Below are 26,103 nucleotides of genomic sequence, written 5' to 3'. Positions count from 1 at the left end.
TTTGTAATACGTTTTTTGAAAATGTCACGAGTGTGTTATTATTACGCATCACCGTTTCCTCTGCAATGGTCTCGATGACAATTGGTAAAACAAACTTCAATTTTCTTCGTATGTTGGTCAATGTTTGGGTCGCTCGAAACCATGGATAACTCGAGCATTTTGCTCATCCCCTTGCGACCTCGAGCGAGCGGTGTTTCACTGTACATATGTAATTATGCACTAGTGCTGTTTATTCCGCTTGGCGTTCGTGAAGGCCTCTCCGCACAGTCATTCAAAGCTCTTATAATTCGATCTTTCTTTCAGATCGTTCAGCAAGAAAATTATGTTGTGTTGTTGGTACTGTTTAGTGTTTTACCGTACCGGCTTGGGTTGTTTCAATACTTTCGATTTCATGGCTTTGGGTATTGTCTTATATGGATATAGTGGCTGTGTTTGGCAATTTCTGTGAAATGTGCACACAGATCCCCTCTCTTAATTCAAGTTTGTTTTTAGATGCCCATTGCCTTCTCGTTTAGAGCAAGTCCGTTATCTTAACTGGGGACCGCTTTTCACGGAATTGCACATTGTGTATCAAAGAAGATTCCTTGTACACCGCAATATGCGGATGTCTCTCTCTTTGGTATTAGTGACATGCAAATATTGAGTTCCCCTCAACCTGGGGCTAGATGGCGTTGACGGTAGCATGTATTTCCACTACCGTCAATGAATAGGCCTGCAACATTTTCATTTTTATAGTGTTGGGTGACCTGTAGTGTTCGCTATTTCTTTTATATAAAACTTTTGGAACTGAAACATTTGTAAATGTAAACACCAAGGACTTCACAGTAGTATCAAATTATGTGAGTTTTAATGTATATATTGAAACTGTGGTGAATGGTCTCACTTTCCTCTCTTTTTGCAAGATACCACTATATCAAAGGTGCTGTTTAGGTTTTTGATTGCAATATAATTCATACTTTTAAAACGTTTTGGTAATAAGAAATTAATCTAGCTTTCGTAATTTCTGTTTTAGTATGAAAAACACGACCGTGACCAAATGTGTGAAGACGTTCTATTCAAACCGCGACTCATATCTTATCTTTAAAATTGTTCTTTCTTTATTCATGTTATTCCAAATATTTCGATTGTGTATACTTTAAAGGCATTGGTCTCCAGATTCTACGACAACAAAAAATACAAAAAAACAAAAGAGAGAAAAAATATAGATATCAGGAAACTGATGCTATGTTTCTTAGGAAAGCTTTGAATCTGAATTACTGACAGAGTATATGTTATGGAAACACATGAGAATTAGGTGATTTTACTCAATTTTTAACTTTGAAAATTGAAAAGCGTCTGTAACGGGTAACTGGAGGTAAACTGCCTAAAATATAAATATTTACATTTAACTACCGTCAATTACGTATCTCTCTGTTGTGTATTTGTCAAGATGCCGGGAAAGTTTTTATTGCCGTGGTGGCCCAGGTTCTATTCCCGACTCGGGCATCTGTTTTTCCTTGATTTGACATTTTTAAGATACTTTAAAAAAGCTCTTACTCTAATGGTCATTCTATGACCAAACTTTAACTTTAAAGAAAGATCATTTTAGCCATAATCTGGAGGTCAGTGTCTTTAATTAGAAAAAAACGATAAAATCGTGAACGAGCGGCGATTGTTGGAATAAAAAACATACTTTGCGTCACGACGTACGGTAAATGCGTTTTATCTGTCTTACGCAAATGTTATACCAAGCATTGAGTCAAGAGCACAAAGAAAACAGTCTTTACTATATCATTCAAATATATGATTGACCTATTTGATAAAAATGAAATGTTCCCATAATGACAATGTTTATATTTCCCTGTTTCCGATATTGCATGATGGACTCTCCCTTTAATTCATGTTAACTCTGAGGAAAATGATCGCCTTAAAGCAAATAGCAGGTATTTTCTTATCCAAGTGGATTCTTGACTATGAAATTTGGCAAGATGTGCATATATATCTTCTTTATATGTACCAAAATATTGTTTGAGTTTTTAATTATTCAGAAATAAAACAGTCTGAGTTTGTTTTTTGTAAATTTCATTTACGAATAAACACGACTGTAACTAACGCAGTATTTTCATTCACATAATTCTGGAAAAAAGATTTGCTTTAGCTTTAACAGGTATAATGACGTTATTTGTATATATAAAAGTAAACGATCGCTTCACGAACGCATCAAAAGCGATTGTCTTTCGTTTATATATAAACTGATATCATGTCAATTGTTAAGGAAATTAGAAAGCAACCTCTCTGGAATTGTTAGAACTATTGAGAGGCGTTATGCAAGATGTTTATCATTTCATAGAATGAAGTGCAGTGAATTAGATTTATCTGTTATCGAGTGTTTGCTTTAGTAACATCCAACCATTCTTTTTCACTTATTATTCTGTTTTATGCTTCGATGAGATGATGGATACTAGAAATAAAATCAGAGCATTATGGGTAAAATGATTTTATTATGAACTGATCCACATCTATCCAACGATATCGATATTGCCGGAACTGAAATAGACATTTATTGAAATTAAACTTTATCTAAGAACAAAACAGAAATGTTCAGTCTTTGAAAGCACACTAAACTGTTATGCATTATGTAGAATCTGTATACTCTTATTAGTTTTATTGTTGTGACGTAAATAAAAGTTATGAAGGAAAAACTCTTTTATGACTCCAAACTTTTCATTTGTTTGAATAATGAGATAGATTAAACATTTGGAAGCAATTCACATATTTTCAGTATTAAAATCATATACTTATATCGTCAGGTAATCGCAAGCAGACTATTTTTTTTTAATTATAAATAGATAATGTTTTGACACAGTGATGGAATAATGCTTCACAGTAATTTTAGCTTGTACGTAATTATTAATCTTACGTCGCGTATGCAAAATGTACGTTGTTTCCATAGTAATAATGTCAATGACAACAGTTATTTGCAAGGACACGAACAAAACATTTTTACGTACGAACGTTCACATATCGGTAGAAGATGCATGTCACACGGGGCATCATTCCAATGACCATCGTAACCAGCTGTCATATCAAATTCAACACAATCTTCATTATTGCCAGAATTGGTTGGTTGTCCAGGTGTCCAGTCTAAATATAGGTGTGTTTAAACTATGAGAATACTCTTGTAATTTTATGATTATGTAATTTTATTTATATTATGGTTCACAAATTTATTTCAAGGAGAAAAACTTCACTAAATATCACTGTGAGTCAGTTCCTTTTGACAGATTCAAGTAAATATCTGACTATTTCAAAATATGAAAACGCTTAAGTATAGGGTTTAGATCTTAAACAATAAATGATAAGAATATATGACATTACTGGGTTTTATTTAATAGGAATATTCTTATAATTTTTTACATTTGAGTGTGATAAATATTGTGATATTTAAACTACCAGGAACAAAACACAAATTTTAAAAAAGCATGTATCTTTGGAATGCATATGTTTTCACTCTATCTTGGTTGCGCAACCGAGCTAGGCAAAGGGAGGTAATAATAATTTTATAAACTTGTATTTCTAATGAATTTTGATAAAATATATACTTATCAATGCAAATATTTGACAAATATAACATAACAATGCGTATATTCATATTATTCCTTATGCAAAATATGTTTATTAACTTCATTCTTATGCTAAAATAACGCTATCTTGGTTGGGCAAACGGAATTTAAAAATACTTCCAGTGAAAATCTAACATGTATTAAGAAATCAGTGAACGCAAATAAGTGTAAATGATTAGCTGTTAAAGTTTTAAACAAATCCATTAGTTGACCAAAGTCTGATTAACCACCTTTACCTGGGAGATGTTATTGTCAATAATATGAAGTCATTCGATGTCTTAAAAAAAGAATAATATATCCCAAACAGTGATTTGTCTTTGAATAAAGACATTGTTTGGAGATCACATGCGAAGGAATTATATCTGAAGTGATATAATAATGCGCATCTAAACAACAAACAATGATTTTATTCAAGAGCAAATCACTGTTTGAGATATATTATTTCGATTCTTACACGATATCAAGTATTATTATGTATATCTTATCTTATATCCTTGAAGACATCCACCAAATATTTTCCTGTTTTATGTGGGTTTCTTTTCCAGCGCGCCGTTCTGACGCTTGACGTTAATAACTGCGACGTGCAAACAGCGAATTGTTACATAATAAAACACATGTTTCTATCTTCTTTGTTGGATAGGAAAGCAAATCGGGTCGTGTTATAATAAGAAATAATATATAGCAGAACCGTCATTAACTAAGGCGTATAACAGATTCGGAGGGTCTGATTATATTAAATGATGGTTCTGCTATATATCATCTCGATTCTAATATGTCTTTTATATAAAAATGTAGAACAAAAACAGGGAAGTACTATCTACTGGCGCATGTATAAGGCCAACTTATAGGTCGATGTGTCGTCAACGTGACGCCAGAATGACGTCAACATAATTGTGTTTTAGTAATATTAAAGCATGGAAATGGGTTATATGTCTTTTGGAAGGATTGCGTAAACATTCATGAATAAATTTCCGCGCTTGATTATCAGTCAAGAATGTTTATTCTAATATGACTAGCAATGCTTAAATCATCACAAGGATATTATGTTGACGTCACGTCGACGTGATATTTAGCGCCATGTACGCAACGAGAAATTGCACTTTCAAATTTGAACAAATATTTTACTTAAAACATATTTAAAACGAAATGTCACATAGCACAGCTGTCTTAATTAATTTACACACAAACGGAGTTGGTTATTAGCTGTGCAGAATAATTCGCCATCATTTGCGCCCTAATCGAACTATGCCGCAATACGTATTACTATTTCCGGTCCTGGCATGTATAAACAGAGTGGGAATGACGACCTACCATTTGGCGCCATAGATGCGCCAAGAAACAGTGATATAATATTTGACAAATGGCATATCAGGATCGAAATAATTTATAGCAAAACCGTGTTTGAACACTACTTATACACTCAGGCGGTTATACGTCGTACGAAATACTTTCACTCGTGCTGCGCCTTCGTGGCGTATAACCGCCTATCGTGTATAAATAGTGTTAAAACACGGTCTACTATAAATTATTTCTTAAATTTAAGTGTAATACCATTCTGAAATGTGTTTTGTAAAGATTTGTGGATCAAATATGGTAGCATGTTTCTCAGGCGTCTGCACGGCGTTGAATAATTTGTGACATGATATCAATATTTCCGTGTGTTTATGAAATTTTCTTGGATTGTACATATGAGAAAGATCAATGATATTGACTCAAATGAAAATTTATTCTGATAATATTGTAACACAAGAGTAGTGTACAGTCAGTTCAAATTGTGTAAAAATAACGTATAAATGAAGACGATTTGATGAAAAGAAAAAGATATTATTCCAGTAAAATGAAAAAAAAAAGTGATGTTTAAACGATATATCATCCAAATGGAAAATAAAATTGAAAATTACAATATTTCAAAAATAAAATACATATAACCCCTGACCTTTACATCAGATAGCAACATAAAATGTATAGGTACGTTTTTTAGAAAAGTCCCGACAGAATTGCGTATTTGCACTGGCTCGCGTCAATCATTAAAATGCTACCAAATTAATCATAACACATTGCCATTTCTTAAACAATCTATCAGAAGTCATTAAAATTTAAGACAGAGTAACTAACATCATTGATTGTAAAAGAACTGGCACGATCTATCGTAAGGCACTGTACATCAAGTTTCAAGTTTTATTTATTCATTTCAATTTGACTAAAAAGTTCGCAAAGACAGACATGCATACATATACATATATTACATTGATGAAGAACAATGTCTCTTAACATAAAAAATGAAATGAAAATTGCAATTATACATAATATTATACCTGTATACATGGCCTCTTCGTTCGTGTCGTACCACATCCATGTACCCTCAACGTCATCGTCAGTAAGTCCAATCCACCAGCGAATTCCTGCGAAAATATTTGGATAAAAAAATCTTTAACATAAACCATTTTCTAGCGTCATCCGGCCTTTTGTTTCTTTAATAATTCTCACCATGAAAAATGTCGTCAACACAAACTTTTTATCAATCATGAAGAAAGAAATTATTTCCTAAATGGAATATACAATTTTTTCGTGCGTAAATGACGTGCTAATTAAAGGTAAAGGCAATGTTGTTCTTATGTTAATTCCGTCTGCTAGAATTTCTTGAATCATTTAAAGAAGTGAAAGAATTTTTTTTTCAAAATCGGCTTAAAAATGAGAAAGTTAAGAGCATTTAAATATTTGATCAAATTGGAGGCCATTTTGTTTCCATGGCAACAAGAAACAAAATGGCGGATTTATTAAATTTCTAGATACATATCTTGAACTGTATTTACTTATTTCTGTAAAACAATTTTTCTACCTTTTCAAGCTATAATGAAAGAAATTACCATGTTTTACATCTTACACTCAAGAAACATATGGAATTAATCTACTTAAAAGGTTATTTGTTAAATAAAGAATTCAGCAGTGTGTAAATGACGTCATAAACAAACTAAAATGACTGCCTCCGTGGTCAGCTATTTTCTTAAATATCAAACTGCCATATCTTTTTCAATAGTTACCCGATTTTAAAAAATCTTTCAGCGTTATGAAAGGCTTGATGATGGCTTTTAGATTACTTTAAGGCTTGCCTGGTCCTTTAAGACAGCAACTGTAAATCATTTTTGCGCATGTTTTTAATACATTTTTAATACAAGAGACATATTATTTAGAAAAATATTGTTATCAAATACATTAACTTTAAAAAAATGTTTGCTCTAATCGATATCGTGGCTGTGATATTTGTTTTTAATTTACATTGCAAAACACACCTTTCATATACCTTAGATGTTCTCTTATGAAAACATTTTCTTCTTTTCCATTGATATGCACCAAGTGTCCATTATGTTGGCGACAATAATGCTGAAAAATGTTTGCTCGTTTATTATCATGTAGAGATAGATATTGATAACAAGAATTATAGCCTTTATCATATTTTTTTTTTATAATCATTCGAAGGTTTTTGAATTTCTAGGTTTTATTCCAACAGTTACTTTAAATGACAATGTAAGATAAATTAAATGTAAGAATGGTACAACATATAATAAAACGTCATAATCAAACATACTGACATAGAGAATAAGTGTGCCTGAATTATGCAGGACACTACCTTTATTTTCAGCATAGTTCAATTAACAGACAAAAGAATAATAGATCTAATAAACATACACTGTTTCTTATTTTATAATCCGTAACATTTTATATTCATTAGCATATCAAGTTTTAACATAGATTTATTCTAAGATTTTTTGTAACTTGTGAAAAAGTAATGCATTTTATTAAAACGTGATATTTGTCATTAATGTTACTTCAACACAAGGTACAGGCGTAACGGTTTCAATTTCCTATTACAATACGTAGTATGCTTATATGTATAAAAAAGCAATTGAAATCTGCTCTAAATATATGAAAAAGGGTGTAAATCATGACAGTGGTGGCATTTATCGTTATTCACATGAATATTTCTCTTCTATTCTATTAGATTTATATGCCTTCGGTGTTCTTAATTTGAATTGTGCGAAAAACTTACACTGTAAATATACACAGTTGCTTCATTCACGAATAATTGATTTTCGTCAACTGCATTTTATATACTCGATGAAAATGTTAATATAATAAATTATATAACATTTAAAGATTTCAGTGGGTGCTATTAGTTTTGATGTCTGTATTTTCAAGTTTTATTTTACGAAAATGTTAAACATCAATGTTGACTAATTTTCAGATTAATGAAACATGCTATTCTAAGGCATAAATTTCAATACAGTTGCAAAGAAACTTGTCAACAAAACATTAACTTTGGCCTACGACTACATTTATATAATTAACTTTGGCCTACTTTTATAGAATTTACATAATATTTTATTTATGTTTCAAAGTGAGAAACATTTTTTGTAGACTTATAAGGTGTCTGCCGCCTTTAATATCATTTCTGATAAAATGATCAGTATAAATATAAAGAATTTCGCTACCGGTGATCGGTCAAACACTTACCTCAGCCGTGTAGAATGGGAGACTTTGGTGGCCAAACAAGTAACATGAGTTACCATGAGCGGTCCAGTTGTTGAGACAGTCCGTTCCAGCTTACAAAAAAGGAGGTACTTAGTTACAATAAACATATAGAATATATGTAGAATATATGCTACGAACAAAAATATTTGGGCCGACGTTTTTCAAACTTCATATTAATTAAATATTTTTAGAAATTGCGAATGTTGCAAATGGGCACAAACCTATGCTTTTGGATTTGAGCAGGCAATTTAGAAAAAAAGCAACAGAAAAAAAAACAACATTTAATGCCATAAAAATCAACCCTCGAAACACCGAGATAAAAATATGAGTTCAACATGGCTTTGGGAAAATGTTTGAAACATAATTCAAGTAAAAATGTGTACTTAACAGTCGGTCGGCAAACAATTAAAAAAAAAACCCGATAAATTTAGATGAAATCACGATGTATACCCGGTCTGTAGGCAATTTGAAAATCATATTAAATACAAACGACACTCTAAACGGTTTGCAGTCAGTGTCGCAAAAGACAACCTATAATACAAACACATGTTTTTTTTAGGAAGTTTGGAAAAATAAAACTGAAATTAAACACGATTTCAACACGATAAAACATTCAGTTCTGAAATAAGTTCTATTGTTAAGCGTTTTTAGGGACTATTGTTTAAGTAAGTATACATTTTATGTTTGAATCAAATACTGACCAGTTGCATTAAATCCAAATATCAAAAACAACGTTACTACAGTTTCAATATTCATCAACATTCTAACCTAACAGCACTACGTATTTTAGACTATTCAATATTAAGTATACGAATGATAATTGTTACATGCTTATCGCAAATGACACAAATGATAAGGGATTTCGAAAGTCTATCAGGAATTTGAATATAATCTTATGAATATTTGAGCCGCACCATGAAAAAACCAACATAGTGCATTTGCGACCAGCATGGATCCAGACCAGCCTGCGCATCCGCGCGGTCTTGTCAGGATCCATGCTGTTCGCTAACGGTTTCTCTAATTGCAATAGGCTTTGAAAGCGAACAGCATGGATCCTGACCAGCCAGCGGATGCGCAGTCTGGTCTGGATCCATGCTGGTCGCAAATGCACTATGTTGGTTTTCTCATGGTGCGGCTCAATTATACGTTAGTAGTGTCAACATATTTGTTCAAGAGAGCAAGTCAATGCAATGTTTATAAATTCAGCCGGACTATGTTTGACACAATCATTTACATAATACCCTAAATATTGCTTTGCAAGCTTTGTCCATGATGAAACAATTATTACTGGAACTGTTAAATAATAGTCATAACATCAACAAATTTTAATACAGAATTCGAAAACTCGGGACGTAAACCTCATGCCCCAGGAATAACATCAGATTAATCATTTTAGTAATATTGAAAAAGTGCGCTAACAAGAAAAGAGGTCCGGGCTCACTTTTTAATAGCTTGTATTCCATTTTAATTTCTGGAACTAATTTCATTCCACTGCAACATTCCAACATCAAACCGTATACATATATTTAAGAATACTTTTCATTACCCTACCTGAATTGTGGTCAGAATTACACCAGACTGTGCATGTAGCATCAAGGCAATGTTTTCTTCAAACTGTTCAAAAGCGGCACCTGTTCTCTTTTAGGGGCCGCTAAAATAGACAAATATTTAAACGACTTCTTTTAATGAACCACTTAAGCGATATTCATCAAACCTTGTCTGTAGCATTATTATAAAGTCCTCTCCTCATTTTTTTAAGTAGAACTAAGAGGAGGAAAATCTTTAAACAACTTCCTCTCATGAAACGCTGATGGATCTCATCCAAGATGATTTGTAGAATCACTATGAGGTCCTCTCTTAAATTCAATTAAATTGGGGCACTTGGGCCCTTTTAAAGGCGCTAGAACTATAATATAAATGTCTTAAAATCCAGCTGATACGCTTGGCGGATCGTCATTAAACTTGGTACGTAGCAAACTTGTGATATTTCCCCTCAAATTTGTTGTTCATTTGGTTTATATTTGTATGTGAATTATCCTGATGGAGGAATTAGCCGAAACGTTGATGCGATAAAATACTATGGACAAAAGTTATATACGTATTGTTGTTGAAATACCAACCGCGTTGTTCATTTGGGGCACTTGATCTTTGTTTTAAAGATTCATAACATACCAAGTCTGTTGTAAGTTGACTATAATCATTAATGAGTGTATGATAATAATTACGGTGTCATCTTAAGAGGAAATGTAAATATATTATCATACTGCTCATATGTTCGAGCACTATCGCACTGGCTCAATAACAATGAAAACATCATTTCATTTACCATGAAAATCAGTCTAATATACCTTCATTCTCAATAGACTAACACGTCAGATTTCTGAATTATATACATGACATTTCAATATAATTATGTACAACTGCAAGAAATACTATTAACTTTGTACTGCTCAGTTAATACTGATTTGCAAAATACGTTTCCATTTCTAAAGGAAGTCTAAAAAATGGTAAACCGAAATAACATGAAAAGTGATATCCTCAGGTAGAACACATGCATGTTTTGACAAATGTTAAACGGTACAAATTGTCCAATACTGTATAGTAAGCTGCAGTTCCTAGTAAAAATAACATATGTTTTCGTGATATTCTCTTATTTTCGAAATGGTATTCGCGTCAGTGTTTTGGAAATCATAAATGTCCTTTACACTTAACTACAACTTTTGTCTGGTTTGACTACATCGGTTTGCGAAAGTTGCTGAAAATATTGTTTATCACTTCAAGAAAAATTACAAAACTTTCTTGAATAAATATCATCGAAAATAACACACAGATACAATTTTATTGAATTCTAGTATGAAACGGGTGTTTATTGTTGTTTTCAGGGTATTTCAACAGGAGAGTAAACGTGTTAACAGAGAGATTCCCGCACCCAGGCGCTGTTTACATATTCTGTTGCAAAGCATTTACATATTATGGCGCTATAACGTATACTTCAAAAAAGGAAAAGACGGGCTGTAAAAGTTACTTATTTTTTCTTGAAAACTTATCAAAAACAAGTAATACTAAGTAAATTTATAAATAAAAGAAACATTACAGTAATTGTTTTTGTCCTAGTCTGATTTGATACGTATTCCATTGCTGTAAGTGCAACTCAACTTTAGCATAGAATTTTAAAGATGTTAAATGAGCATCATGGGCCACGTTAAAAAAACGCAGCCTCCGAAAATCGCAACTCCCAACATATGGACGTACACATGAAAACACACGCACACACACGCGCACATACAAATCAAACACAAAAAACGAAAAATAAAGGAACACAATGGGGCACGCTTTTGAACGGTCAGTGGCATAAACACCACTTGGTAGCTTAAACCGGTTTATGCTTCCCACCTAAGTCGCAAATAGTGGCAACACATGATTGGATTCTATTCGACATCAAAGACACAATGAAATGAAAATGAATTACTAACATGTTAGCCTTTTAATTAAGAATAATTTAAACTTTTATTTAAAGCACATCTAAAAATGTAACGTATTTTACGGGACAAAAAAAAACAACAACAAAAAAAAAAAAAACAAGAAAATTACATATTCGAACATAGTTTGGTTACAGTTTAGATCGTTTCTACTAATTGTTTGAATCGTTTGAATATATCATTTTATTATATACCAACGAATTGTCTGTTCTGTATTTCACAAATGAATACAAAATTATTCGACTCCACCGGATACGGAAAAGTGTTCGATGGTTACTTTAGTTGTGACGTTAAACCTTCACCGTTTCAAAACGAGTACTGTGAAATCATTAATATTCGTGGGGGACTAATTTTCGTGGATTTCGTGGTTGAGTTAATCCACGAAATTAAATCCCAACGAACAAGTTAAATTCCCATTCATTTGATGTTCAAAAGTTGATACCCACGAATTCTTATCCCCGCGAAATTCCCTTTTTTCCAAAACCACGAAATTTCTTGCTCACGAAATTTAATGATTTTACAGTATCTAAAATTGTAGCAAATTTTGCTGATATAACAATAGATGTATGCATATAATCAAAGAGTCATTAAACAGTACCTTCATCTACAAAGATGTATACGGCTCTCATGGATTATACCTGGCCTGATCACACTCGGTGGTTGGATCCAGGCCATACAAAATCCACTCGAACCAAATACAAAATTGCAAATCAAGGTACTTTTATAATAACTCTAATTAGTACGTATCAAACACACTCTACTCTTTTTTTTGTTATGTTTTGTACAAGCAAATTTTTTTTAACTTTTCATGTTCTCGCAATATCTTGTCTTTTAAGACCCCCTTGCGCATGAAAATAAAGACATAATGCCTTTCCTTTCATAGTGAAAATTTCGTTTTACTACGACACGGTGTAACATTATTAACCAAACACTGCTTCCATTAAAAGTCCATTAAAGCTCTAAAATTACAATTTTTACGTCTTCTTTCGTATTATCCGTACCGTTGTCTATTAAAGCGCGTCTTATAATAACACAGCACTCGAAGTTACCTCCAATAAAAGGAAAAAGATGCTTCTGTATGTATTATTTTTAATTATTTAAGCGGAGATTATGAAAGGCACAGACAAATCCATTTGCAATATTGTGAGAACTGTTACTTTAGAAAGATTAAGATGGTGAAATATGAATACTGATCATCCGTTGTTGAATGCAACAACACAAGGGACTGTATTATTGTTAGTTTAGACATTATGTGAAAACGCCCGCGCACGAGAACATCACTCTTTCTACCTATTTCGTGGAAAATGTCGTATTCATTGCCAAGCCGGGCTCAGTCAACTTCCGTTGGTTGAAAAAACAATGACGAAGGAACTAACTTGTCTTCTTTTATTTAAGAAATAAGTTCCCAAACGTGGTTTTTCATAGAATAACCCGTGTTTTGAGTTCTTATGCGTAAGAATATAACACGAAGGCCGTAGGCCTGAGTGATATATTGTTCAAGTTCTCGTAAGAACGAAAAACTCGGGTTATTCTACGATAAATCACACTTGGGAACTTGTTATTTCGATTCTTCGATCACGACATACTTGTATCAACAGTGTTAGAAAATATGGTACGACCGTGCTACGCACCTGGATCGGATGACGTCATTGTACGCGAGTGGTTTATTGCAGAATTACCCGAGATAGATTTTGCTCTACATGTATGTAGGTTATTCGCTGGTCGTGTTAGAATAAATAATAAATGGCAAATTCTGGATAATTTGTAGAACCATTTAAATCGAAAGTTGGTGACTACATATGCAAATACTGTCAAATAGGATACATATAGGTCAAATCACGGCGGGTATGCCCAGCCACAGAGTACCTGAGATTTTTATCACTGCCTTTGAATTAAACAACTGAACGTTCCTCGTGCCTTAAATGTTCTAACTACAACGTTTTTTCTGCGTCTCCACCAATGCTATAATGCTTACAAAGATATAAAATAATTTTAAGGTATACCCTTTCAATGTGGCTGAATACATAGGAAGTGACGTGACGTCTGCATCTGAATACTGCTAAGGTAGCAGTTTCAAGTGTTAGATGCGAATTGCCCATGGTCAAAGATAAGTCTCAAAATTGAAGTCCGTTATTCCTCAAAAAATGAATTTTAAGCCATGGAGATTTTTAAAGCTTCAGGCAACAATTCAGTTGGCCTTAATAGAATAAGTGTTCTGAAGTCGGTCAAATGCGAAACTGCAAATGCCGACTTCTAGCTATACATGCAAATGACAGAACAATAGAGGCGAGGCGTAATTCACCAATGTAATCGGTTGACTGGTAATTTTGTTATGCTGCGTAGGTTAGGGGAGAGGTTTATGTTCAAAGAACTGCATGGCTGCTTACCCCAGGCAAACAGTTGATACTAGTTTGGAAAATTGGCTCATATTTTCGCGTTGCGAGGTTTCAGTATAATTATGTTTGCATTACACAGTATTATAAATGATAGAAATTGTTTATGACTTCAACTCAGAGGTATATTATGACCAAATTTCGTATTTGAAAATATGAACAATTACTGTACAGATTTAATTTCATACTAATACCACATATACATGTAGTTTATGTTTATATAAAATAGTTCCCGCTGTACATGCAATCTCGCCAGGCATAGGTATGTTATTGACAACACAGAAAATGACGTAACTTGACCTTCAGCTATTTCCGGAAGTAAAGAAGGCTAAACTTTAAAACAAAAGTCGCATTTGCATTGGCCGATAGTCATCTAAACTCGGAAAAATCACAAATCTCACAGGGGTCCGTAACGGAGCAAGGGCCTATGAAGATTTTTGGAACTTCGTCAAATCGTCCAAAAGATCCATTTTAATGTTGTCTGAAAGTGTCAGTATATGTCTCGGATGTAAGATATTTCCGTATTTAAGAGGTGCAGACCTAGACATTTCAGAAATAATTTCAAAATAAATATCGTGTATTCTAACACGACCAGCAAATAACTTACATACATGTAGAGCAAAATCTATCTCGGTTTATTTTGCTATAACATCAACATGCAATTACATCATCCAACATGCTATACAACATGCAATTACATCATCCGATCCAGGTGCGTAGCACGGTCGTAAGACGTAGTTACCACCTTTTCTAACACTGTTGATACTAGTATGTCGTGTTAGAATCGATATAACAAGTTCCCAAGTGTGATTTATAAAACCTAGTTTTTTGTTCTTATGCGAAACAATATACCGGTATCACTCAGTTCTACGGCCTTCGTGATATATTCTTACGCTTGAGAACTCAAAACACGTGTTATTCTACGATAAACCACACTTGGGAACTTATTATTTCTTAAATAAATGTTGATTCTACGAAAGCGCGAAAGGCCACCAGACGCTATTACGTTTTATTTTGTTACAGGTGCGGAAAGGAAATGAAATATGTCTAAATATAAAGTCGTTGGATATCTCCTATTCTAACACGACCAGCAAAGAACATATACACATAGGAGAAAATCAATCAACGGTTATTAAAAAAATAATATATCTCATTTAGTGATTTGTCGCTGAATAAATCATTGTTTGGAGATCAGATGCGTTGCCCTCGTGATATAATAATACGCATCTGAACGACAAACAGTGATTTTATTCAAGTGCAAATCACTAAATGAGATATATTATTTCGATTCTATCACGTTACCAAGGATTTTAAAGTACATCCTTGACGACATTTATTAAATATTTGCCCGTTTTCAATTGTATTTTTTTCCAGCCGTTTGACGCTATGACGAAATAATTGTGACGTCAGAAAAATGAATTGTTGTATAATAATTAACTGTTTGCAGCCTTCTTTGTTTAATAGGAAAATGAATCGGATCGTTCTAGAATTTGCGATAACCCATGCGCGTGCAAAGTAATGACGCCATCCTCTATGTATAGAATGATCCCGGTGCGTAGCACCAAGTGTAGTTCATGTCGTTAAAAAGTAACCATTTTTAGTAGCACTGTTGATACTAGTATATCTTGTTAGAATCGAAATAACAAGTTCCCAACTGTGATTTATCGCAGAATAACCAGAGTTTTTCGTTCTTATGCGAAACAATATATCACTCAGGCCTATGGCCTTCGTATATATTCTTACGCATAAGTAATCAAAACACGGGCTATTCTACGATAAATCACGCTTTGAAGAAACTTATTATTTCCTAAATATATTTGGTGAAGATTTTCTAGATTTAAGTCCATCTAATTGCAGAAACATGAACATAATAAACTTTTTGAACACATATCTGCATAAAATGTTTAATTTCTGTCATTTTACCAAAGAAGACGTCTGTCCTTTTGGTTTAATGCTTAATCTGGTGTCAGTAGTAACGTCGGAACGCTCTATTTTCAGTGGGACCTTTATTTGTACATAATTATGCATGTCTAATTGTAACATTTCTGTTACAAGACAGTAATACTTATCATTTCCTTAAGCATGTAGTATTTAAATGTTACATTTCGTAAGTACTGTTTTGAGGAACAAAACTGCTAACATTCTTCGTTCTGTCCTAGATAGACTATTTGGAATATCATCTCGTGGTGTTAATTGTTTTGCATTTAACATCCATGTCAAGCCGAAGAGATCAATGATCCGAAATCGATTAACTAATAACAATAACACTAATTTCAGGCACCCACCTTGTCAATGGGTTCATATTTTAACAAGAAAGAAAAATCTATTTGTCTGAACGTCTGTTAAGAGTAAGAGTAGTTTCCCTTTCTCTTACTTCCAAATAACTCTGCTTGCGTTGTTTGAAAAAAATAAGATACGGATATCATTCAAATATGAGGCTACAGACACTGCATTGCATCATCAAATAAATGTCTACTTCACCGGTAAGCAAATAAAAACAAACCACTTTTCACATCTTACTGTGATTAGATATAATAATGTTCAGAGAAAAATCGAGACAGTATACGTTTCATACGCATATTCTGGTTTCAACTGACATGTTTGGTTTGTTTTGTGCGTTTTAATATCATATCATAATTACCGGTAAAGGTCAAATGGCAACTACCTAGCTTTTAAAAGTCAAAATGATTATTCGACGCCGCCAGGAGGCGGTGTCGAGTATATGGGATACACTTTTATTTTCGGAACGATAAATGAACACAGTGAATAGTTTGTAAAAGGACCCACGATATTGCACAATAGATTTTAGTGAATAAACAAAAAATGGCAAAAAGAAAACATAAAAATATGTATGTAATTCAACTTATTTAGAAAACAATGTTTTCTGTCTTTCCTCTCCTTATTTGTAGAGCAGAAAATATTTTCTTTATTTGCAATTTCGTCAAAATGTTGATCCGATTTATTGATAAGGGAGGTTACTCTGTAAGTCAAGTTTTCTACTTCTGACCTTATTTAGGTCAGAGGGAAATAACCAACGAGGCCTCTGATTGGTGAAAAAGTATATGGTATTCTGCAGTATATATCTACCATGTAAAGTGATCTCCCATTGGTGCAAAATATGTTGGATGTGTTTGAAACTATCTTATTTCATAAAATAAAACTGTAATCCATGATTACTGGCTAAAATAATATGAAATGATGCATTTTGTATGAGAAATATGCATGTTCTATCAGCAGAGCATTTTTATGAAAAATAAAAAAAAGTCATTGCCGAACTATGGGTAGCCGAGTTCAAAGAGAGAAAAAAGTGCCCAAAAGTGATGGTCAACATATATATTTCCTGCAGTTTTTCGATAGTTCTTGGATAGTTCTTTCAACCTGAGTAGGTGGCATCAAAAGTTTAAATGTTAGGAAAGTCCCATGACCGGAAACATTACAATGTGGGCCTATGGAAATTTAGGTGGTTCCCTACGACCTAAAGGGTACCCTGAATTGCTATATTGCCATGCCATGTGGGTGGCTGTAAACAGAGAAATACACGTTGAATGTGTTTTATTTGCTTGTTAGTGCCTCTTTTAAAACATGAAACGCGTCTTCAGATAGATTTTTTATGAAATATTATCATGAAAATGGGATTACTACTGGTATTGGTGTGACAGAGAGGTACTTTTCCGCCCCAGAAAGCTATATTGCAGCGTAGATGCTATTCTGTGCATATTCATCTGATTTTGACTGAATTTCAAGCCTATTTATGCACAATTGTGAATATTGTAAGCAAAAACTGGAACCAGATAAGTCTGCATAAATCGGAAAATCAAGAAATGTATATTATTTGGCAAAAATATTGAAAATAGCGTTCTTTTTTATGAAAAAAAAAGAAGCCCAGTGAATGTCTGAAATGATACAGCTGGACCTTGATCTTGTTCATTCTCATACATTTTGTGTTAATTTGTATAAAATTTAGACAACTCTGTATTTGAAACAGTCGCTAATATCATTTTTACTTTATTTGCAGTTCTATTATCGAAAAATGAAAGAAGTATCTCTTTCAAAGGTTTATTTGAACAATACATAGGGGGCTTTATAGATAAAATCACTGCTGATTTATTGAAATATAGTCACGTAATTGCGTTAGCACATCGCTAATTATGTGAGAAATACGGAATGAACGATATTTTTCACTAAAGGGGAACAATTTGTCAATTGCGATTGACAATAGAGGATAATACGAATCTGAATTTCCTCCCTTTAATAGCAAAATACTTATTTTTTGCTTATTTTTATGGTGTTCCGTATATTTTGAGTGGCTTCAATGACATTTTTCGTTAGATTGTGTTAACACGTTGACATAAATGCATGGTACTTTCCTTGTAATGCATTTTTTCTTTTACAGAAACTGAAGAAGGCATTAAAAATAGTGGTCATTTGAGAATTTTCCTACTTCTTTACATTATTTTCGGGACTACATAAAGATTTATGTGTCAGTTTTTTGCTAGTCGGGTAAAACGTAAATAACTTATTGTGTCATTACACTTTTAACATGTACTGCACGTCATATTTTCTAATACAGGCTGTAGAATGGAGCATCAGCAGTCAAATTCCTGCAATTTCTGGACGTCAGGTGCTTATTTCGACTGCTCCCCGGGTTCCGTGTAATGTACCTATAAATTTCAATTAATTAATTTTCTTGATTGTACCACATAGTGCTATATAATCGTTCACTTTTGATTACACTCTTGCATCTCAATGTTGTCTGATGGTCGCATAAGGTGCAAAATCTATGAATATACGCGATTTTGGTGGTGGGTGGGGTAAGAAATAGACACACCGTCGACAGAAATATCAGCGTATTCATGAAATATACATGCAAGCAATAAGACGGGACATTTATTAGTACGTATTCCTCATTTGAACCATATGGGTAAAATAATAGGAGTATGGTGGTTGATATATCATGTGTTTCTTGATTCAAGTGAAATATTATCTCTATCTCAGAATACAGGCAGGTCCCGCCGTCAAAATTTTGTCAGCAATTTTCAGCATATGGGTATCCGAGTGAAAAGGTAATCATATCTCAGTTCGTAAATGTCTGTTTTATCATTTTGACCAATATTTTGGACATACGAAAAAGAAAGATTATCTCTTTAGGTCAGAGGGAAGTAACCAACGAGGCCTCTGATTGGTTGAAAAAGTATATGGTATTCTGCAGTATATATCTACCATGTAAAGTGATCTCCCATTAGTGCAAAATATGTTGGATGTGTTTAAAACTATCTTATTTTATAAAATAAAACTGTAATCCATGATTACTGGCTACAATAATATGAAATGATGCATTTTGTGTGAGAAATATGCATCAGTAGAGCATTTTTATGAAAAATGAAAAAAAAGTCATTGCCGAACTATGGGTAGCCGAGTTCAAAGAGAAAAAAGTGCCCAAAAGTGATGGTCAACATATATATTTCCTGCAGTTTTTCGATAGTTCTTGGATAGTTCTTTCAACCTGAGTAGGTGGCATCAAAAGTTTAAATGTTAGGAAAGTCCCATGACCGGAAACATTACAATGTGGGCCTATGGAAATTTAGTTGGTTCCCTACGAACTAGTATGACCTACTTACCTATGGTTTAGCGGTTTCTCGTATTCTATAAATAGAACACACCGCAGATATACCGTACTGCAACGCGTGGATTGCGGACAAGGGAGCGCTCATGTATTTTACAATAACCTTTTAGTTAACTTCGAATAGAATATAAAAAAATAAAAAAATACGGAAAGTCACACTTTGCCTTCATAAAATTCCTTTAAAAAAACCGTATATAGAAATGAACGTAGGAAGTGCCACTGTTAACCTATTTTTAACCTTTTGTCTTAATTTCTTTGTTGATAGGTACAGTGATGTAATTTCAGAATGCGCTCATTTTTGCAGATTCCTTTAACAGTTGTATATTTATATAGTTGTTATGGTTACCTTAACTTTGAAGCATTGAGTTTCCAATTTGTGACCATATGTTCAACTGGTCAGAATATTTCTAAATACTTTATAAAATCATCTTGCTTCTAACCTTTGACTTTCATTTCTATATTTTTTAGCTTATGCGTCATACACATGTACTCGTTGTTTACAGATATTCGCTGTCATCTAAGGTGTGCAATAAAGGGCCATCATTTAGCTGAATTTGTCAGTGACAAGTTAATACTTCTTAAAATGTGGTTTGATCGAAATATCAAAAGCCATGGGACAATAAATTATCAAAGCATCAGTGACTTTCAAACAGAGTTCCTTGTTGAATATATATTTTCATTAATTTTATATGACTAGTCAATTGCTCTGGTTGTATTATATCTTGTTATTTGTTTGTTTGTTTCTTTTTTTTTATTTTTATAAATATATAGTTTGTTTTTGTATCTGTCCATTCCTGTCTACTTTAAAAAAGATTTTCATTAAAACATTTTCTACACTTTGGCATGGGTTATTATGCTTGCTAAATTTTATTGTAATGTTAGATTTGAATCTAGACACCGACATATTCCTAGTAACCTTACGGTTCAACGAGGACTTCAAGTTTACCGTTCGTCCGAAAAAAGAAAGAAAGAATTTTATGATATTACAAAAGCATATAAGAAAGATTCATGACATTTGTTTTGTAAATAGGGGCAATATAGAGATTATGCATGTTATATCATCTTTTTCTTGGACAAAATTTTTGGTTGTTTTGGCAACGGAAATAGCAAAATGCTGTGTATAGGCCCCTAATCTGCATTCTGAAATCTATAATGTAGGTGACTAAGGTCAATGAAACTCCATCAGTGAATAGAAAACACTCATTACATTATGATAATAAAAATAATGGTTTCTGTGAACCACAACTTTGAAATAATCATCTTTCAACATTTTCTCATTTCATGTGTTTTTTTTTACAGTTTATAACATATATTGTATTATGTGCTAATGTTGATCATGTGTAACCAGTCAGTTTAATTAAGTAATGATTAGGTATTTCTCATATTGCAATAAATGTACCTCAGACACAACACTTGGCGGCGTCTTTGATGCTTGCATCAATGAATTTCCTTGTTCTGTTTTGTTCGGATTTCAATTGTAGGAAGTTGTATCCTTTGATAAGAGAAGTAACCAACAAAGCGGACAAACACAATTCTTTGGGTGAATTTCTTCCCTTGATAAAGAAAAGGGAATTATACTTTACAGACATACTGTGATAAGATATGTATTTTTTTTCCGATTATGGAAGTTGAAAAAGTATTGCATTTAGGTAAATTGTAAATAGTTTTTATTTTACATATACTAGTAATGCACTGCCAAATCTATCCAACAATAACGTTGTCAGTGTCGTCAAACCTGAAATTGCAAAAGCGAAGTTTCAGCGGTATAGTGTAACATATAATTTTTATATATCAGAAATATAACCCCCCAGCTTTTTTGCCCAGAGGTTTCGGCTTGAACGTCTGCAATAAATGTTGGTTATTACATGCCCATTGTTGAACCATCCACCTCAATCACATGCTTACTGTCCTCAGGCGGTTGCGCCGATCAAGAAATATACAGAGTTTTTACTTATACTTCCTTAAAATATTAAAGTACATCACGTCATCATATGAGACATGTGCATTTATCAAACATTTCTCCGGAGACGCGACATTCAATCGTTAGTAAAAATATTCTCAGCTGAATAAATTCATTAGACAGAAGCTGAGTATTTTTCATTGTTGTTTGAAATGTAAGGTTTCCATATACTACAAATGGAGACCTACACCAAAGGCTTACACCTAATACACCTCAAAACTCATCGAAGCATTTCATAGAATAATCAAGAAGTGATAAATACAGTCACTGAATAAATTTAAACTGGAACTTACGTAATTAATAATTAAAGCGCAAAAGCATCTCACAAATGATTCGGGTCTTTTTGTATGTTATCCTCTAATTCAATATAGACACACTAACCGCTAAACAATTTCGTAAAACCTATTGAACTTCTTTCGGTCCAGAGGCTGTCACAATGAACTCCCCGATCGGAAAGCATTGCATAACACAATGCTGAGGTATACAGTCATGTAAGCCAACGAACGACTCGCAAGTTACTTGTGCACAGAATGATAAAATTGAACAAATACGGAGGCAAACATTTTTTTTTACCAAAGTGGTATGATGTTATGAATCGGCACATTTGTTTTGACTTCATATTTTTATGACGTCACTATTGATGTTCTTTGTTAGGAATCTCGCAAATGCCACAACATACTTAGGGTTCTGCACATAAGGTATTACGACGTTATATCATATAAATTTGTCTATAACTTTTTATATTTTTAACTATCGTTGAGCGCTGATATATTTCATATCTAAAAAGCATAGAATAGATTTGAGATAGAATCTTTAGGTTACACCCGTACGGAATAAAATGTAACAGCAAAAAATATATATCATAAAGTAATATATATGTTGTTTTCCAATATTTCATTTCAATAAGAAATGATAAGAACTGTTAGAATTGATGCTAATTAATCACTATTTTGTCTAGATTGCAAGTTAACATAATTGAACTTACAGAAACATTGTATTCTTTTAAGTGAAATATTAAACCCGAGATAAACGTGGAATAAAGCATACATATACATACGGACGTTCACAGATCGGAAATGTATGAAAGTCACATGGACCATCATTCCAGTGACCCCCATAACCGGGTGCCATGTTGAACTCAACGCAGTCCTCATTTCTACCATTATCGTCAGGTTGTCCTGGTGCCCAGTCTAAGTACATGTGTATTTAAGTAATGTGTATATTTTTGCAAACATAACATAACATTAATAACTTTCTAAGTCGGAACATAACAATTATCAATTTCTAAGTCGGAATCTAAAATTAATCAATTTCGAAGTCGTGTGTAGCTATCAAATACAAAACTTTCAATGGTATCTCATTGATTATTGTAACAGATGTTTTATTACATAATCATGCCACTGAAAGCTAAACATAAGAACAAGTTTCAGAAGTATTTTTTACTTCTCATATTTCACAATACCTGTATACTCAGCCTTTTCGTTTGTGCCATACCATAACCACGTATTTTCGATATCATCGTCTGTTAGTCCAATCCACCAGCGTTCTCCTGCAGTCAATTATTCAAATAAACAAGAGGGCCAAGATGGCCCTAGGTCGCTCAACTGAGAAACACACCATAACAGTGTAAACATGTTTGACCTAGTGATTTCATGGAAACAAATATTCTGACCAATTTTCATTAAGAATGGGCCAAAAATGTGGCATCTTAAACCTAGCCAAGATGACCTACATTCGAACTTGACCTAGATTTGATCAAGGCAATCATTCTGACCAGATTTCATCAACCTCAATTGAAAAATACAGCCTCTATCACATACAAAACGTTTTTATTTGATTTGTCCTAGCGACCTAGTTTTTGACCCCAGATGACCCATATTCAAATTTGACCTTAATTTCATCAAGGCTATAATTCTGACCAAATTTCATGAAGATCAATTGAGAAATACAGTCTCTATTGCATACACAAGGGTTTTCTTTGATTTGCCCTAGTGACCTAGTTTTTAACTATAGGTAACTCATATTCTAACTTGACCTAGATTCTATCAAGGCAATCATTCTGACCAAATTTCATGAAGATCAATTGAAATATACAGTCCCTATCGCATACACAAGGTTTTTCTTTGATTTGAACTAGTGACCTACTTTTTGACCCCAAATGACCCATATTCAAACTCAACCTAGATTTCATTAAGACAATCATTGCGACCAAATTTCATGAAGATAAATTGAAAAATACAGCCTCTATCGCATACACAAGGTTTTTCTTTGATTTGAACTAGTGACCTAGTTTTTGACCCCAGATGACCCATTTTCAAACTCACCCTAGATTTTATCAAGGTAATCATTCTGACCAAATTTCATGAAGATCAGTTGAAAAATACAGCCTCTATCGCATACACAAGGTTTTTCTTTGATTTGACCTAGTGACCTAGTTTTTGAGCCCCAGATGACCCATTTTCAAACTCGGCCTAGATTTCATCAAGGTAATCATTCTGACAAAATATCATGAAGATCAATTGAAAAATACAGCCTCTATCGCATACACAAGGTTTTTCTTTGATCTGACCTATTAACCTAGTTTTTAACCCAGATGACCCATTTTCGATTTCGGCCTAGATTTCATCAAGGTAATCATTCTGACAAAATTTCATGAAGATCAGTTGAAAAATACAGCCTCTACCGCATACACAAGCTAAATGTTGACAGACGACGGACGACAGACAGACTGACGCCGGACATCAAGCGATCACAAAAACTCACCTAAAAAGAAACAAAAGTTGCGTTTTTGTGACGTTTTTTAGTGGAGGAGACTGGGGGCGATTTAATCGATTATATTTTCAGTGTTACACTCGTTTACAAACTTTTCTCCTAAAACTTAAATTATAATGATTTATTGGCACTACAAATGATATCATTCCTTTTTTGGCTGTAATAAAAAGTACTTCTTGACATTATATTCAATGATCTGAACCCGTAAAATTTACTTAAAAAGTGAAATATTCTCGAACTTGCAAATGTACAAGAAAATGTGTCATTCCCATTAGTCCGTTACCTGTCATGTACCTTAGATGTTCTCTTATAAATGTATTTTCTTGGTCTCCGTTGATGTGTACTAAATGCCCTTTATGTTGGTTGCAATAACTCTGAAAAAGTTCTTCACCACGTAAATAATCAAAGTTTTTCAGAAATTCGCCAAATGATTTCTTCTGTCGAAATATTATAATTTTCAAAAACGTATGGAAAATAAATCAATATTTTATGATTATGATGTAATGTACAAGCAAATTCCTACTACATACTACATAAAAAGTTGTACTACTTAGTTGTTAAACTCTTTTTATAGTATTTTCTACATGTTTTACATTCTTAAGGTGCTTATTAGGACTCACAATATTATTGTGAGTTTTATAAATTAATTTTCGATATATAATAAATGTATGGATTTTCTACATTTCTTAAAAATACTTCTCTGCGTATACTAGTAACAAGAATTGAGATATCAATGTTATATCAGCATCGACTTTAGATAAGATCAAAAATTATGCACACAATGTAAGTTGTAAGTACATGTTGTAAAAACATACCTCAGCCGAGAAGAATGAGAGTTTCTGGTGACCAAACAGGTAACATGAGGTTCCATCAACTGTCCAGTTATCGGGGCAGTCTTTTGCATCTTACAAATTAACAATAAACAATCACTAGCTTAAAACATATGAAAAACTGGTTTTATAGGAGTATATACGTATATGTAAGATATAACGGAACATACTTGTTCATTGCGTAAGTTTTACTCGCAAATATAAATGTTTACTGCAGTTACTTAAAAGAACCAGGACGAAACTACGCGAAGAAAATTGGAAAAACGAAGTGTGTCTGAGTGTTTATCCTTGCTATCGGATTTATCTATCGTTCTTGTATTTTATTTAACACTCACCACTTGCATAATATCCCAACATCGATACAATAGTCAACACATTCCTAATACTCAACGACATTTTCACTGGTTTCAGGACTGGAATGCAGGTCTTTGCTTATCGTTAATGTATATAAGAGTACTAGATAAGTGATTGCAACTGACAGACATGATAAGGTTACTATAATTAAATGTACCGTCAGGACTTCCAAAAGTTCATCACAAAACTAAATACGAAAATATTTACATAAAAGTAGTGCAAATCAGCAAATGAGATATTAATGTATACTTAAAGCAGAATGTTGAACTGGGATAAATTAAATGAGAATGAAAACAAAAAGCTCAATTAATTGACATTTGAGGAGATTACTTTTTAAAGAGAAAAACATCGTGTTAATTAAGTAATAGTATTGTCTTCGCACTCATAATGTGCTTGACACTTGAAACACTTCCCTGTTGTAAGTATTCCATATCCATATAAGAACAACTAAACAATTGTAAGTGTACTCATAACAACTCAATGGAGCTCAGCTGATAGCAAACAATCGTTTTTTGAAGTTCAATATCAAACCATATATTCGCATGGCATACACAGAACAT

At 33.1% G+C, this 26,103-nt stretch overlaps 2 protein-coding genes across 2 annotated transcripts; both read right to left on the bottom strand.

Moving 5' to 3' along the window:
* Positions 1 to 2,434: 2,434 nt before the first annotated feature.
* LOC123539749 (C-type lectin domain family 10 member A-like) lies at positions 2,435 to 8,965 on the bottom strand. Its single transcript, XM_053527539.1, has 6 exons — positions 8,834 to 8,965; positions 8,115 to 8,203; positions 6,893 to 6,983; positions 5,918 to 6,004; positions 2,991 to 3,123; positions 2,435 to 2,526 (listed from the first exon to the last, which is right to left on the bottom strand). Exons 1-6 carry the CDS (start codon positions 8,892 to 8,894, stop codon positions 2,499 to 2,501), a joined length of 489 nt encoding a protein of 162 aa, XP_053383514.1. The 5' UTR covers positions 8,895 to 8,965; the 3' UTR covers positions 2,435 to 2,498.
* A 12,294-nt stretch (positions 8,966 to 21,259) lies between these two features.
* LOC123541516 (perlucin-like) lies at positions 21,260 to 25,654 on the bottom strand. Its single transcript, XM_045327069.2, has 6 exons — positions 25,525 to 25,654; positions 25,175 to 25,263; positions 24,643 to 24,733; positions 23,050 to 23,136; positions 22,645 to 22,777; positions 21,260 to 21,362 (listed from the first exon to the last, which is right to left on the bottom strand). Exons 1-6 carry the CDS (start codon positions 25,583 to 25,585, stop codon positions 21,329 to 21,331), a joined length of 495 nt encoding a protein of 164 aa, XP_045183004.2. The 5' UTR covers positions 25,586 to 25,654; the 3' UTR covers positions 21,260 to 21,328.
* Positions 25,655 to 26,103: the final 449 nt, after the last annotated feature.

The sequence above is a fragment of the Mercenaria mercenaria genome, chromosome 16 (genome assembly GCF_021730395.1).
Source record: "Mercenaria mercenaria strain notata chromosome 16, MADL_Memer_1, whole genome shotgun sequence".
In the NCBI taxonomy this organism is placed as follows: domain Eukaryota; kingdom Metazoa; phylum Mollusca; class Bivalvia; order Venerida; family Veneridae; genus Mercenaria; species Mercenaria mercenaria.
This window is presented reverse-complemented; position numbering and strand designations above follow the sequence as displayed.